At 49.0% G+C, this 17,314-nt stretch overlaps 1 protein-coding gene across 3 annotated transcripts in view; it reads right to left on the bottom strand.

Moving 5' to 3' along the window:
- Window positions 1-745: 745 nt before the first annotated feature.
- TUBGCP3 (tubulin gamma complex component 3) overlaps window positions 746-17,314 on the bottom strand; it is a 70,666-nt gene continuing 54,097 nt past the window's right edge. For 2 of the 3 annotated variants that reach the window (XM_036068098.2, XM_036068078.2), the window contains 5 exons: window positions 12,913-13,001; window positions 12,656-12,787; window positions 8,483-8,623; window positions 4,367-4,483; window positions 746-1,886 (listed from right to left, as the gene is read on the bottom strand). In XM_036068098.2, the coding sequence (XP_035923991.1) occupies window positions 1,728-1,886; window positions 4,367-4,483; window positions 8,483-8,623; window positions 12,656-12,787; window positions 12,913-13,001 (638 nt within the window). In that variant the 3' untranslated portion in view covers window positions 746-1,727. The other variant, XM_036068085.2, reaches the window with a different exon arrangement.

Below are 17,314 nucleotides of genomic sequence, written 5' to 3'. Positions count from 1 at the left end.
CCCCTGCTTTTCCGAAGTCCACATTACGCCACTCTGCTTTACAGAAGAGCTCCATCAGCAGCTGTTCGGAGCGGATTTGCGCTTTCTGAGGAGCTCAGCGTAGAGTCTGCAGCGGGTGGCCGAGCTCAGCGCCCTCCGGGGCTGTGCTCGCCCCTCAGAGCCCAGCCTCCAGGGCTGAGCTGGGCCTGCCGGCAAGCTGTGTCCTAAAAAAAGCCCAAGACAGGTCACTTCGGGGTCTGGGAGCGCGCAAACAAGCCCCCGCAGGAGTTGATGGTGATTGCCGCTTTGCTCTACTTGGTCTGGGCTGGCAAAAGTCTGCCCAGGTGTGCCCACTTGGGGATTGGGCGGGGGGACCTGTACGCAACACACTGTCACTTCTGGGAAACGTCCCAGTAGAGAAACCTGCATCCAATTTCCAATTTTACAAATTTTTAAACTAAAACTAAACTGGTATCCTAAAAAGTTCTGGCCTTCACCACAAATCCATCTCTGCAGAGCCAGGACTTCTAATCGCCCCTCTGGTGGGACAGGGACTCGGACGGGAACAGCAGACAGCTGAATGAAGGGTACCCCGCCCCCACCCCCGGCTCCGCCCTAAGGCCACACACGGTCCATTTCCCAGGTTTCACGGACGGCACAGTTCATGCCCCGACGCGCCTCACGTCAGACTGCCAGCCCGGCCCGTGACCCTGGCGGGTGAACTCGGTCTCTTCACAGAGTATTCATTCAAGGAAGAACCGATACGTCTGAAAGATAACTGCTTTTAATTCTCTAAGTTTCACTTATGCAACATCATAAAGGCAGATTTATGTGACTTGATATGACATTTTTACAAAAAACAGTTCCCCCCACATCTGGTCAGTAGTATATAAATATTTACAATGAAAAAATAGGCAAGGAGAAAGGAAATCTTCATTATTCAAGTCAGTTTCTTTCCAATGCTTATCAGAATTTGAAAATAAAATAGTTCATTAACTTTCTAGTCATCGTATTTACATATCACTTCAGCCGACAGATGGAGAAATCGAGGCTTGTGGGTGTTCTGTTCATGTCCCCCCCCCCCCATTAAACTAGTTCTACACTAGTTTAGAAGTTATCTGAAAGAGTAAATTAAATATAAAAATGTAAACTTTGAAAGAAGATAAACTTTGAAAGAAGGATAAACATTCTTACAGAGGTTAATATTTTACACACTACAAACCAAAATAAAATGCTCTATATTATATTTTCTTAGTAGGGACATTCTGTTTCAATTTAATTTGATTATCTAACAAAAACTGCCTCTAAGGAGGATGTTAAAAAAATAGCAATGACATTACCATCTTAACTAATGAACATCCATTCGCTCTAATTTTCTCTAAAAGCAACTGTGAGTTCTTAAAAAGTGACAAATATAAATTATATCATGGAGAGCTTAAGAAGCCTCAACAAAGTGTGGTATCTCTTAAATATGAAGACTTTAAAAAATAAATTTGAATAGTGCAAACCAGCCTGTTTAACTTAGTGATATTACAAATATATTCACCTCCAATGTATAAAAACATGACTTTGATTCTACCAGACGCCATGCCATCGAAAACACTGAAGGACTTGTGGGCAGGAACGGTGGACGTCCGCAGCATGCCAGTGGCCTTGAGGACTTAAATGTGAATGTTCGTCTCGTGGTGAATGTTCGTCTCGTGATGCAGTTCCCAGCGTGCGCAGCTCCCCGTGAGGACGGGGAAGGTTCACGTGTGGGAGCCGCGCCGCCCTCGAGAGCCCAGAGACACGCGGAGCCTTGGCTCTCTGGCTTCATAATGCTCGTTAAAGTCCAAGCGGAAGCTAAGAAACCGAAGACTGTCATCAGAGCTGGTCGTCAGCAGCACCAAAAACTGCTGCACGATGCCCTAAAAACAAGAAAAAGGAACATCCGCTTCAGAAGGGAGCCTTCCACAAAACGCACCACGGCCTCGCCACTGCAGCCTCATCTGGGCGGTTTCTCCTTCAGGATCAACGGGCTCCATGAACGGCCACCACGGCGCGTCCCAAAGGGAGGACAGCTGCTCCAGGACCCGAGGTCGGCGAGCCAGGGGCAGCCGCGTTAGGAAGAGCTACCCGTGTCCACAAACACGAATGCACAATCAATACAGTTTACTTAAAAGAACTTCCTTTTTGCCCTAAGTTCTATAAGAATAAGCAAAACAGCGAAGCTTCTAATGTTAAAAAAAAAAAAAAAACCAATTCTTTTTCTTTTAAATATAAAACCCAGTGTTACACGTTCCGTCTCTCACTTGAGTTAGGAGTACTGAACCACTGAGCCGTCCCAGGAACACCAAGGAGCACGTGAGAAACCACACGCCTCTAAACCATGACCGCAGGGCCCCCGGGTCCTTGCGGATGTGGGCTGAGTCGCCTTGCTGAAGACCAGGCAGAGTGCGGCCACGTCACCTCCTTCTCAGGGGGCTTTGTGGAGACGAGGGGACATGACAGCAGTCTATTCCAACTTTCATACAACAAACACTGGCTGCTTCTCTGCAGGGCTGAGTCACTTCTGAGCACACACCCCATTCCTGCCGGGTTCCTGAGTCACAGCCAGCAGGTGTGTGGCTGCCCAAAGTAGGTGATGTTCGTCTCCACACCTGCAGACCTGGAAAAGGTCCCATCTGCAGAGAAGTCGCCACGGGAACACCACATCCCATCAGTCCTTCCAAAGCCTAAAAGCATCTCGGTCCCTCTCCGAGCTCCCAGAGACTCAGGTATGTTACCCAAGGGAACTGACAGGTGACCGAGCACACACTGGGGTGCTGTGGACACCCCTCTGTCCTGGGAGCCCAAGGGCTTACGAGACAGTCGCTAAGGAATTCTACTGCGAAGCGCACAGCAGTGGTTTCTTGTCAGGTGGCGATGTGCGCGCTCACTACACAGAACTGGGGGCAACACTTCTGTCCTCAGGCTGCAGCTCCGGGCGAGACCGCTCGTGAGCAGTACGGGACGGCAGCCGCCAACCCCCCGCTGCTCCGGGCACCAATAATTCAAAAAGAACAGAAAAGGACTTTTTCTGTTAAGAAAAAGAAATCCCAGTGGCCATGATTTAGAAAGAAGATTAAGACTGTAACCTGAGAAAAACTGGGATTATACAGATTAAGATTACTTTTCAAAAATGTACTAAGTCTCAGGGTGCCTGGGTGGCTCAGTCGGTTGAGCGTCCGCCTCCGGCTCAGGTCATCATCCCGGGGTCCTGGGATCGAGTCCCACGTCCGGCTCCCTGCTCTGCGGGAAGCCTGCTTCTCCCTCTGCCACTCCCCTGCTCGTGATCTCTCCCTGTCTCTCTCTCAAATAAATAAATAAAATCTTTAAAACAAATGTATTAAGTCTCTCAGGAAAATGTGTAACCATCCCTGTCTCGTTCAGAAGTGAGCACGAGCACACACTTTTTTACTCCGCTGCCGGTACACTACTAACTTCACCAAGAGAATGAAACTAACCGTTACTACTCATTTTTAAGAAATGTACCCATACAGGGTTTACAACACGGGGTCTAGCAGCTATCTCATTATCAAAACACCTGTCCGGTGAGGATATCTTTGCACTGAACATAATTCCATCTTTGCCACCATTTAGGAAGCATTTTTAACAAACGTGCTGGGTAGCTCATGTCAGAGGAAGACCACCTGCGAAAGGGACAAAGTCCTCCCACGTCCACGTTATGCTGAAGACAGCCGTCGAAAGTATGAGGACCCCGGGAAGGAAACCAGATACCTATGGAACAGGGAGGTAGTTTCATTTTAAATTTTGAACCACACGGAGACAAAAGCACACAGAAACGTAATTTTTCAAGGTTTCAACGTCAATGCTTATTTGTCTTTCTAATCAGTTAACCAGCAACTGAACGTAAAAATTCTTCATAAAATTCTTTCACCTATATTTCCATCACTAAAATCACACTGAGAAACAGACGAAATCAGAAACCAAACCCACAACACAGAAATAAAAATCAGAGCACACGGACTCTGTGTATCTGCTCTTCTCACAGCCTCCCAGGTCTGTGGGTCCCAAGTTAAGCACCCGCCGCCTCGCGTGCTCCGCGTCCCCCACAGCAGCTCCCCGCACACCTTCGCACCCTCCTGCCTCACCTCGGGCCCCCGCAGGACTGAGGCTGCACAGCTCCGCCCGGCCCCCGCAGGGCTCCCACCCCCGGCTGACACCACCACAACCATCCCAGGAGAGCAGCCCCCGTCAGCCCAGGGTCCAGGGGAAGGTCACAGAGCCCCACTGTGGGTGGTGGGCGGGCTGAAAGGACTCCTTTTTAAATCACACTGACAGGAACAGTCAACTGCAGAAAACCAGCAGCGTGGTGCGGTCACCGCGGTGTCACCCCAACACACACCTGGTAGAAGTGTGTCAAAATCCGCAGCTGCGAGCACATTTTCGGTATAGATTCTCGAAATTCTTGAATCCTCTTGTTCTCGTCCTCCTCCTCTGCCGCTGTCACTCCCCACCGGCCCTGAAGAATCGGAAGGACCAGATCAAATTAAATCTGGGCACAAGAAGCTGCCAGGATGGGACTGGGCTGGAGGGGAGGGCAGGGAGAGGTATGCTTTTCATGCCCTTCGTGCTGCTAAACACTCTGATGATACTCTGCTGATGCGGAACGCTGCTCTCGCTTACTTTCTCCAATTAGTAAGATACCTCAGAAATGCCCTCCGTCAGCACACATGAGCACACAGAGAACCCCCTCCTCGTTTTTAACGACTACGGCACTACGCTGCATAGCGTGTAACACTGCCGATCGTTTGTCACGAGCTAACCAGGCTTCCGTTACTAAAAACAACGCCTGTATCTTCCCATCATTGCGGACACATTTCTAACACAGACCTTCTACGTAAAAGCCGAACCAGATGGTTCAAAGTACTGGAGCCCATTGACCCTTGACTTTGGTGGGAATGCTTCTTGCTATTATTTCTCCCACACACGGTGGATCTTTTTGTACCGGAGATATATCAACTTTGTTTTTAAAAGATGGTTTTTAAGGAGTGGTGAGTCTGACTACACGCCTTTTCAGCCAGCCTACACGGGAATTCGCATTGGGTTCTTGCCTTTTTATCAACAGAGTTGTCTCGTTGTGACACAATCCTAAAACCTGTATTTCTTTTACAGCTGTTCTGTCACCTTCTGGAAGCTTTAGCATTTTACCTTTCACATTCAGATTCACAGCCCACCCCGTGGTGGCTGCGTGTGTTCGAGGCAGGGTCGAGATACAGCCGCCTAACACCATTTATCGACGCTCCACTCCCCACTGTTCTCAGTCGAGAACAAATGATCCCAGAAAGTGAAGGGCTGTTTCTGGACGTTACTCTGCTCCCCGACTGCCCTTGTTTGAGCCAACACCATTCTTTTCACTGCTGTAATTTTGTAGATCTTGAGGGTATATGTATACTCAACTAAAAATGTATATTGTCTAATTTATTCTTGTTCAAAATTCTTTTCACTGCAAGCTACGCCCTGTGTATTTCCACATAAATTTTAGAATTAGTTTATCATTTTCTATCCCCCCCCCCAAATTAAACCCACAAAAAACCCCAAAACTGTTGGGGATTAAAACTGGGATTGCACTGAATCTATCAGTTCCCCAATCCATGAATATAGTCTACGCCTCCACTTTTCGAGGGGCCCTCTGCGATCTCTGTGCTGCAGCGGTTAGGGGCCAGAGAGCTCGTCCTCCGGGGTCTGTGAGCCACCTGATCTACGCCGTCACCCTGCTCTCCCACAGAGCACACGAGCAGCACAGACAATATGGAAATCACTGGCACGGCTGCTCCAACGGAGCCCCATCCACAGAGACACAGGGGAGGCCAGGCCTGCAGGCCGTCGGTTGCCAAGCCCTGTTTCATAGTTTTCTGTACAAGGGCCTTACACAGATTTTATTACATTTAATGCTCTTTTAAAGGCATTTTAAAATTTCAAATTGTTTGTGGCTGATAGAAATAGAAGTGATTTCTGCATATGGACCTTATTTCCTACTACTTTGATAAATTCACTTATTAATTCTAGTTAACTTACCTAAGATTATTTTGGATTTTCTACGTCCACAACCATGACTTGTGCCCCCCCCTTCCCACCCTCCCCAGAAAAAGACAGCTCGCTTGCGTGTTTGCACTTGTATTTGTTTGTCTTGGTTTCTAAGGCGGGTGGACCACCACCGCCACACTGAATGAAGTGCTCACTGCCCTGGGTCTCAGTCCCAGGACTGCACCGTTAAGCATGCAGTTTTGACTCAGGCCTTTCAAGCAAACCTTCTATCAGATATTCCTTAGTATCAAATGATCTTATCCATCTATTGAGATGATCATGTAATTTTCTCCTTTAGTTTGTAAATGTGGTGAATTACAACATTTTCATCAGAACGATACACGAACTTTGTACTTGTGGGATGAACCAAAGCTTGTTTGTAATGTCCTACCCCCTGATACATCCCAACTCAGTGACACGGTCTTCGGGCTTCATGACGCAGACCAGCACAGAGCAGGAGGCAACAAAGGCCAGGCTTGTCTAAATGCTTTGTTCCACAGATTTCACTTTAGAACCAGGTAACTATTTTACAAGAGTAAATTCAATTTTGTTTTATAAGTTAAAAGCAAAAAACAAAACCAATTAATTTGCATACTGAGCTGGGGGCGTCACCTCAAGGGAGTGATTATGCCAAGTGCATTACAACCCGGATTCTGATGTGCACAACTAGTGTGCATCCCGCTCGGTAACTACGGTCGCTGCCCTGCTGGGGCACACGTGTGGAGACCGCGGTGTGCACATCTGTGTGCGCTGGGGGGGGAGGGGCTGTCAGAGAGCAAGGAACAGTCTGCTAATACTAGACACCAGGATTTCCAATGTAGAAGATAAAGAAAACAAAGTCCCTTTAATCCTAAACTTGAATTGGAAATATCGTTATAAACCTAAGGGAAAGAAGAAAGGAGGCAGAGAACCATGGGGGGACGGAGCGCGTCTGTCAGGAAGACTGGGTCCACTCAGGGGCTGAAGAAGGCGCCGGCTCATCACAGCGCACGCAGGGCTCTGGAGCTCGGGGATGAGTCCTCTCGAATGGTCTCTTTAAAACTGCAATGGACCCCAGGTCTCAGTGATTGCTTTCCAATTATTTTGCCCACAGAATTTAAGTAATTTCTCAGATACAGTTCCAGCTTTCAGCTGCCCAAAGGGATCCCTGAGCGCATCGGAATGAAACACACTGAATGATCAGGACTCATTAAGTAGACCTGTCTCACTCCGGCGCTGACGGTTTACAGTCGGAGAGAGCCAGTGAGTCCCACAACTGGCCGCCCTGCTATTAGAAGAGTGTGAAAATCTGGAGGGCTGATTCTTACAGATTTTATGTAGTTTAGTGATTCTCCAGAAGGGCGGATTCTCGGGCTATGGGCAGCTTTAAAACTCACAGCAGTGACTAGCTTTTACTGTACGCTTGCCAAATGCCAAATAACAGCTAAGCCCTACACACGTCAGCGAGCCCCTCTATGGGGTCTTACTTAGTACCGCTCCCACTGTACAGCGAGGGGACACCTTAGAGAAGTCAAACCACCCACAACGCCAGTGAGCACGGTCAGGGGGAGTCTTCGGCCGGCCTGGCACCTGGGCGTGCCGCACACACACACACACACACACACACACACACACTCTCAGCGATACAAATGGAGCAAGCCCTCCTCCTGTTTCCAAAAAACCCTGAGGAGACAGCATGTGCTCTAAGCAGTTGTGAGTTTTCCAAACGGAACAGGATCCTAACACAAGTTTTAAGGTAACATGTAAAAATAAAACTAATCAAACTGTGTTATCTAAAAAATTTGCTGGGTGGCGCAGTGGGTTAAGCGTCTGACTCTTGATTTCAGCTCAAGTCATGATCTTAGGATGGTGGGATCAAGCCCCACATCGGGCTCCGCGCTTGGCAGGGAGTCTGCTTGGGATTCATACCCGCCCCCCCACCAAATAAATAAATAAATAAATAAATCCTTTAAATAATTTGTCAGCATCCCAAGAATAAACACCTTGGAAAACTAAAAATTACAGACATGATGTCAAATACAAGAAATCCCATAAACTGCCAAACTTGTTCAATACATCTTCACTACCCAAGGTCATGGGTTTAGGAAGGTCACTGAGAGTAGCCCCAAGCTCAGAGCTCTGGTTCCCCCGTGTCCATGTGTGTCCACCAGCTGGAGGTGACCAGGTGATGCAGAGCTGGGACCAGTCTGCAGAGCCACCAGCGCCCACGGGCTTACTCACGGGATTCCAGTGCACGCTGTCCTTATGCTCACAACAGGATGACAGCAAGGGTGACCACTCCAAGAGGAAAGGTCAGCGCCTCCTTAGGATTCCAAATGCAGGTGTGAGCACCGTCTCCAAGAACATTTCAGCAGGAAAATTACTTGTATTTGTGACGATGGTGGCAATAAGCTCATTATTAGAACTGATAAGCCCACTGGCAGAAAAGCCATACCTCAACTTCATGCTGTTTCTTCTTCTCTTCGAACTGTAGCCGTCTCTGTAGCTCTTCCAGGGCGGCTCTGTATATCGCGTCTTGAGTGTTCTGAAGCTCAATGATTTGATCAAACACGGCTCTGAGTTGATTTAAAAGTGCCTGAGGACAGGAGACAAAAAAAGACCATAAAACAAGGTATCAGTTCATATTCTCAAAGTGCTCTTTGCCTCCACTGCTGTGTACTGAACTCCCCTCACAGCGGCCTCACGAGCCGCAGTGCGGCCCCACATCACGGAGCCGTCAGCAAGCATCAGAAAGGACCGGGAAAGCAGGTCCATTTGATTCACTTTTTGGTGCCACACACACCAAGACCAGACATGGAGGATATGAGAAAGAAGATTCTTAATATAATAAAAAAACAAATTCAGCACAGTGTTTAAAAAAACAGCATTAAGCAGGAATGCAAGGATGGTTTAACCCTGCAAACACACTGCCCTTCCCTAGTGCTGCGGTGTGGAGAGAGGGCAAGAGAAAGGGATCTGTAGCAAAAATCTTTTATGTAAATCAAAAACACATCCATGCAAAATGCCAGATATACACACAAGGGGGCACAGCAAACACAAAGACAACTGTGCCGCCGGCGGGGGTGGGGATAGGACACAGCCAACACGCACGGTCTTCCGTGGACGGCTGAGGGCACACGACTGAAGAGCAGGGTCAACTCTTTCCTCTGCCAGCTTCGATTTAAAAAAAACCCATTAACAATTTGAGAAGAAAAGATAATTTCGAAATGACAGGAAAAAAGTCATGTCTTAAAACTTAACAGCCACTCATGACTTCTATGAGGCACCTAAACAAACTAGGACCACAAGGACCCTCCTTAATTTGATAAAAGATTCTATGAGATCTCTTGGCAAACATCAAAGTGAATGGTGAAAGAATAAAACATCCCTTTAACGTCGGGGATGAGATAAGGAGTCCTACCCATGCCCCTGGTGGACCCAGCTAACACCCCAAGGCAAGGCAAAGCAGAAAACAGACCCTCTGGAAAGAAAGGAACAAAACCGATTTTCCTTGTAAAAACAGGATCTAAGCAGATCTAGAAACCCTTGGGACGAAAAAAAAAAAAATGGATAAAAAAATCAAAGTAATGAAATGAATAGCATTCCTCCAAACCAGCCAACCACCACATTTATGGTAGTAATAACCTAGAAAAGACTGGCAAGAGGTTATGGGAGAAAGATGACAGGACTTTACTGAGAAGCATGAGAGAGAGAAAGAAACGGGCGGGGCTCCAAGCTCACGGACAGGAGGCGGCAAGGAAGCCGAGCTGGCGAGAACGGGCACCCCGGCTCACTGAGGGTGGAAGACGCCAGGGCTAGTGAGGACACACGCAACGCCATCCCCACACCCCTGTGTGGGGGGCGCGCTCCACCCTGCCTGAACATGTCCCTTCGAAGGGTCGGCAACACACAGGCACCAATCTCACTAACTCGCGGCCGCTGCAGCTGGGTCAGGCGGCCCAGGACTCACGGCAAACACCGGGCTCACTGCAAGGCTGCTTGTTCTTTCGGAGGGTCTTACTTGATAAGAAAAAAGCAAAACAAAAGATGGAGATAGTCTAATTTGTTTTTAAAAAAGACTCATTTCTTCCAATCTGTTTCTTTATTGTAATCAAATGAGAACTGCTATTTCTGGAGCAGTTAATTCATCTACGAGGTGACTGCTTTGGCTTCAAGCTAAGGCGGGAAGGGCCGCGGCAGCAGTCGGCTCGGGCAGGAGAAGCGGGAACGTGCGTCCGGGGCGGCCCCGGTGTGCAGCCGGGCAGCAGCAGCGCCCAGACAAGGACCACACACGTGTGTGCGCTGCCGCCGCCCGGCCACAAGCCCCCTTCAAAACTATGTGCCCAGCCAACAGCCTTGTCTCCTTACTAAGGGAGATACCGAAACGCACTTCACTTCTGTCAAGAACAGACGGTCCGAATCTGTTCTATATACTGGGTTCCTTAAAAAGTAAAGCCTCTAGGGATTCTTTTAAACCACCAAATTAAAAGTAAAACCAGGGCGCCTGGGTGGCTCAGACGGTTGGGTGTCTGCCTTCGGCTCGGGTCGTGATCCCGGGGTCCTGGGATCAAGCCCCACGTCGGGCTCCCTGCTCAGCGGGGAGTCTGCTTCTCCCTCTGCCTGCCGCTCCCCCTGCTTGTGTTCCCTAATAAAAAATAAAAAATTCTTTAACAAAAAAAATAAAACAAAAGTAAAACCATCAACAAAGGGGCTACTTCAAAAACGATTACCAAGCCTTTAGCTCCACTGTGAATCCACCAAAGGAGTGACTCAGGCAACCCGCACGTAAGCATTCTATGACCACGAGAAAACGGTCCTACAGGCAAAAATGTTTCTCCTTGGATTCCGTTCCTATCAGTGGAAACCTTCTAGAGGCAAAGGTGTGACTGTTTTGTACAGAACTGTCACTCGTGGACGTGGCTGAACCCCAACGCTGCCAGCCCCTGACGGCTCCTTACACCCCACATGGAGACCGACGTCACTGTGGGCCTAATCCTAACAAGTTCCCGTCTCCTGCAAAGCAGACTCCAACCACGCTCAATCTCTGTAAGACGCACACCGTGGCTCTGAACCATTTAAAAACGGAGCTAGCGAACATTTACGCGTCAGGCACCGTGATAAACGGTTTCCGTGAATTACACCATTCACCTCTCGCAGACCTACACGAGACGGGCGTCACACCCTCTTAACACGAGACAGCGCGGTGCCCGCAGAGCCCCAGGGAACAGCGTCCCACTTGTTACTACGTGAGCGTCTCCGACAGCGCAGGAGGCTCGTCTACTGCTCCCGGGGGACCCGTGTGCCGACAGACGGACGGCTCACAGAGACCGCAGCTATGGGCTCAGCCGACGCGCACGAAGCTCACTCACCATGGCCAAGGCCAAAAGGCCGCAGGTGCGCATTTCTTAAATTATTAATTATATCCAAAGTGTTTTAAAAATTACTTTTCTGCCATTGTTTCCATATATTTATAAAAGCTTTCTATATAGAAGCATCTTTGAGCAATTTTTTGCACATATGAGCAACAGTTTTAGTAATAAAATTTGGCATACCAAGACAGGTGTTTCCCAGCCACGACTGGGAAACCCAGATATGCTAAACGAACGCCCTCCGTGAAGCAGCGCGTTTCCCTTGAGGAGGGTGCAGGTAGAAGCAGAAGCAGCCCTTTGTGAGCGAGAAACTTACTTGAAGTCACATTTAATGTCAAAAATGCACATGAAATTTTAAAGACTCTTACATCACAATATCTTTGTTTCAATTGAAAACAACGTGTTCCTTGCTTCTCCAGATGTGTGAATAAAACCAGAACTCCACGAGGCTTGGCCACACAGAACAGCAACGTTCAGAACAGGTGTCTACATGGGAGCAACACTAGCGACAAGCTGGGGCTGCGGAACGCTTACAGTTTTTCTAGACAAACCGCCTATTTTTTTTTTTTTTAAGATTTTATTTATTTACTTGACAGAGAGAGAGAGACAGCGAGAGAGGGAACACAAGCAGGGGGAGTGAGAGAGGGAGAAACAGGCTTCCCGCTGAGCAGGGAGCCCGATGTGGGGCTCGATCCCAGCACCCTGGGATCATGACCTGAGCCGAAGGCAGACGCTTAACGACTGAGCCACCCAGGCGCCCCAAACCGCTTATTTTCTAACACATGCAGCCAGACACTCACTTAACCAAGGCAAACACATAAAAGACCATTGTCCCTAGATAATAGCACAAAGGGACAGCCTGGAGCGCTCTGCACGTCCTCACGCCGTCCTCCTGAACTCACAGACGGGTGGCCATTTGCTGTGTCCTCGCACCACTTGCCTGGTTTACTCAGGGCACAACACGAAACCAGCGCGGTGGTTCACCTCTGTCTTCTGAGCCCCACGAGACACCACCACTATTACACCGAGGAAGTGGATGGGTGCGAATACATACTTTACCACCTTCATAACCATTTCAGAGCATGTTCTTGTTCTAATTCCACTCAGAAATGGTCCACCCAGCACTTCAAATTATTAGTAAAACGGTCCTAGTTACTAGTAACGTGGGCATCAGGCGATTTCTAAGACGCCCCGTGTGGCAGGAGCCCAAGAGGAGAAGACTATCATTGTTCCTGTGTCTAATGGCACAGGGGTCTTACTCTGGAGTCGGTGTCCAGCAGACAGCGGGAGATGATGGTGTCCAGGAAGACCTCGTGTGCCGCAATGATGTGGTCCAAGTCTTGGGCCTGCTGCACCTTGTTCCAAAGTTCATCCCAAGAACATTCAAGCACCTAGGAAACAACAACGCGACACTCAGGTACAAGGCGTGTCTTCCTGCATCTTTGACAAAATACCCCACACAAAAGCCTCAGACAGGACTTATTTAAACTAACGTCAAAGGATGCTCTGAATGTACCTCAAACGTGATGTAATACTGCATCTGGTGAATGAAATGGACCATCTCCGAGGCCAGAATGTGACAGTGGTGCAGCACCCCAGAGAACTCTGCAAGAGAGCCGAGGAGCTGGTGTGAGACGCCGCGGGGACACAGGGACACACGTACACGGCCACACGCCCCCCTGCCGGATGTCTGCAACCTCTCTCAAAAACCACCACCAGCTTTCACTGTCAACCCCTTAAAATAGGAAACAGTCCTTCCATTATCAAGTTCCACGCCATTCGAGCTACACAAGGGTTTAGCTGTCTCATCACGTAGCATTATTTTACTTTATATAATGTAAGGACCTGATAAGGAACGGCATTAAATAAAACAACTGCATCTGAAACTTAAATAGACACATTTCATCGTACAAGTATGAATATTCGCTCAGTTCTGTGGCTTCTTTACAACACGTCTGCCTGATGCTGGGCAAGACTTCACGACTTCCAGAGATCTGGAGACAAAAGTGACATTTCCTTGAGGGCCCGAAAGGGATCTTGTCACCCAAGAGAAACAGGAACCAGGAGGGCGATGGGCCTGGGCCCCAACTCTGCTCCTGTTCTTTGCAAGATTATAAAACCACCAAAAGGCTTGGAAGTCACACAGAGCAGGCATTCTCTGCTCATACTTTTAATTTTTCGTTCAAAGACCCTACCAGAGTGTGAGGGGACAACACGGTAGAGGAGGGCTCAAGCAGATGGGGTCACCACAGAAATGCTTACAAGCACATTTCAATGTGGGTCAGACCGGACGTATTTTTGTTGCCACCCCAAATGCCTTTAATTAGCTCCTTAGGTAAATAATCGCTGCTGCGTGCAGTTCTTTGAGAAATCATTCTTGTCCTTTCCTAAGAGTAATAAAGAAGTGAAACAGAAACATGTGACAGAACAGTGGGATATAGACTTTAAAAACGGATGAAGTGCCCCGTGGGGACTTTGCTGGACTGGCTCAGCACGCACCACCGGCCCGCGAAGCAGCAGTCCACCCCAGGGGATGAGCACGCGCTCCAAACCCCCTGGCGCCTTCCCCACCGTCAGGAACCCGGTATCCCTGGATGGCGTAAATACTCCCGGGAAGAACAGGTTAGGGGCTGCCTTGTCATCTGTAAGCCCAAAATGAAGAATGTACTTTTCCTACTAAAACTACCAAAGGGGGCTGACGTGTCTCACCTGATACCCAAAGCCTATTTACCTAAATTACTTTCGGCATAAAAGAGAGTCATAAAATGCTGTTCTAAGTGGGAGTCATCCACATCACGGTGTCAGGACTGCCATTTACAACTCCATTTTGGGCTTCAGCCCAGAGCTGGAATGACAGGGACCGTGCTACCCTTCCCCCGAAGGCCAGGCGGTCTTACCTGGAGAGACTGCGTGTATTTAAAGCCTCCAGCACGCGCGCAGGTGGGCGCCATCCATCCTGCCCCTTTACAAACCACACCCATGAGGACACCAGGTCTCGCTGCAATAGCCCGTGCCTCCGAGTCTCCCCTCCAGTGCACGCGGACTGCTTCCTAAGATGTGCTGCTTTGCTCGGACTCACGGCGAATGCCATCAGCTGTTTATTTTCCGCCTTGTGAGGCATCTACGCAGTTGACACTTCTCCATCCTCCCATTTTTCTACCAGAGAGAGTCGAACATCGCTGACAAAACTGTAGACCTCATGGCATAGCCTGACGGACGCGCGTGAGGATGGTAAAGCAGGCTCCTCTCGGTGCTGTCTCCGGGGCCCCGTGTGTCACACAAGCACAGAAATCTGTGTGGCTCGTCTCAGCATCTAGCTCCTAGTCAGTGTTCTGTACACAAGGGGAAAAGCTCAATCCCACGAAAATGCGCGCTGTTCCTGCTCTGGTCTCTCTGTCCAGCGGTCTTCTCGGGTGTTTCCACTGAGGTCCCATTGACAGACAATCCAGCACTACCTGGACAATGTGTTTTTACTTGTACATTATACGAGTTTGCTAACATTTTTCACATTTCATCTTTGAGCTCCTTCATAAACCAGGAACTTCTGCCCGGTACTCACACAGTTTGATAACACAGTGACTAAGTCACCGACTCCACTTTATTATCTTGGATTTATTTCAGAGCACAATCTCTCCACTGCCCATTATTAATCTACCAGAATCTCTCATGTCACCCAGATATGGAGATGAAAATGCAGCTCAATGAACACAAAACAGAAGCATCTACAGAAACCATCCTGGACTCATGTTGGTACCAACCTAAAATTCCCGGCATTTGGCCTTAGCTGGTCCTCCATGCTGCCCAGAAGCCCTCTCCTTTCTCTGTCTGACTCCAAGACAGCGGCTTCCAGCCACCACTACCTGGGGTCCTCCATCCACCAGCTCCCCTCCGCCCTCCCCAAGAGCCGTGGCCTCGGCAGGAAGCTCTCCTCCGCTGTGCAGCTTCCAGGCCGCTCTGGGCCCCCGTTCTGCTCGTGCTCTCGTCCTCTCCCCCGGACTGTTACATGTGCCCTGGCCTGTTGCCGAAGACGAGGGGCGGCTGGGGTCAGTCCCCAGTCTCTACCTTAGCTGGTTTCCTGACCGTTGCCATACTGGAGCGTTCCTCCCGTGGCTTCAGAGAGACCACCCTCTCCGGGTCCACTGCCCACCTTTCTGGTTGTTTCTCCTTGTCTCCATTAGGAGGGCCTGTTCTGCTGCTCTTTGCTGCAAGACCTTTTCTCTTTTCACCCCATTTTGAGGCAATCTCATCGATTCCATGGCGTCCAGGATCATCTACACGAACTGCGTCTACACCTTTAATCTCTAGGTCTGATCTGCCTTGGGCTTCCGACCAACCCAACAGATGCGTCCCATAATATTCTTAAAAACATCTCAAATTAATGTATCTGAAACGGAAGCATTACCCCCAAAGTGCTCCTCCCCCAGCGCTCCGGGCCTGGTGAATGCCCCCGCCCCATCCCCAGCTCAAAACAGAGCCCAATCACCCAGCCCCGGCCCCCAGAGCTCCCTCAAGTCCATGCACTCTCCCCAACCCCAGGATGCTATGTCCACCACGGCCACCCTCCCACAGGATCACAACCGACGCCTCTGCCGACCTCCAGTCTTGCCTCTGAGACCCATTTTCTTCAGTGATGCCAGAGTGACTTTCAGAACCAAACAAGTCCGAGCATGCCCCACTCCCTGGTACAAGCCCTGCCATGGCTCCCCCTGCCACTGAATTCAGACTGACCCGAGACCCAGCCTGTGAGGCCCTGAAGGCCTGGCCCTTGGCCCATCCTCCCCACCCCCACACTCTTCCCTTCACAGACACACCCACGTCCAGGTGCAGCCTTGGGCACCACTGTGGAGCCCAGTACGCCACCCACGTCGGCCAGGTGTCTCCCTTCTATGTTCCTAGAGCACCTGGTCTCGTCCACATCAAACAACTCATCGCCGTGCATTCTAAGTTCTTGTTTAAATGTCCGTCCTGCCCTAATAGGCCCCACCGGGACCCTGTTTGTCATGCCTGTCACCGGATACCAAGAACAGGCAGCACGAAGTAGGCCCTCAACAACTCCTCACTGGATGAGTGGTTTCAGTCCTCAAGGTTAAAGCGGACGGTGTGTACTCCTCTATGTCTTGACGATTTAAATTCACATCCTTTTCAAAAGCCTTCCCTGACCAAGGCAAATTAGCAATAGTGTTAAAATAAGTGTTCTTCCCTTTAATAGCCTAAAGTACTCCCAAATACTTTATTTTCCTTCTAGAAAAATCATCTTTTCTTATATAAATGAGTATAAAGAACAGCATCTTCAATGACATCCTTCCGAAATGAAGCCTCTGAGTAAAGGGACCTGTGACCACTGCCCACTGAAAAGGAACCTGACTGGGGAGACAAACCATGAGAGACTATGGACTCTGAAAAACAAACTGAAGGTTCTAGAGGGGAGGGGGGTGGGAGGATGGGTTAGCCTGGTGATGGGTATTAAAGAGGGCACGTTCTGCATGGAGCACTGGGTGTTATGCACAAACAATGAATCATGGAACACTACATCAAAAACTGATGATGTAATGTATGGTGATTAACATAACAATAAAAAATTTAAAAAAAAAAAGAAAGGGAACCTGATGACCCATACGATGGAAGTCTAAAATCCCTATAATGCTGCAACTCTTCCCCACACGAGAATTCACATGCTAGACGCTGGACTCAGAACTTCTCACTGCCTGGTCACGCTCGAACAAATGACTAGGAACCCAATTCATAAGCAGACTGAATTCATAAGGGATAATCTGGTCCTTTAATTCCTAAAAAATCTAACTTACACCCGAAACACCCCTTGAATCTCTTTACCCAGCACCATGAAAATACATCACAACATACTTAACATGGAAGTGCTTGTGTTTTTATGGTTGACCTACAAAGAAAGAATCCCAGAA

Source organism: Halichoerus grypus, chromosome 4 (genome assembly GCF_964656455.1).
Source record: "Halichoerus grypus chromosome 4, mHalGry1.hap1.1, whole genome shotgun sequence".
NCBI lineage: Eukaryota > Metazoa > Chordata > Mammalia > Carnivora > Phocidae > Halichoerus > Halichoerus grypus.
Note: the sequence above shows the minus strand (reverse complement) of the source record. Positions and strands in the feature narration are given on the sequence as shown.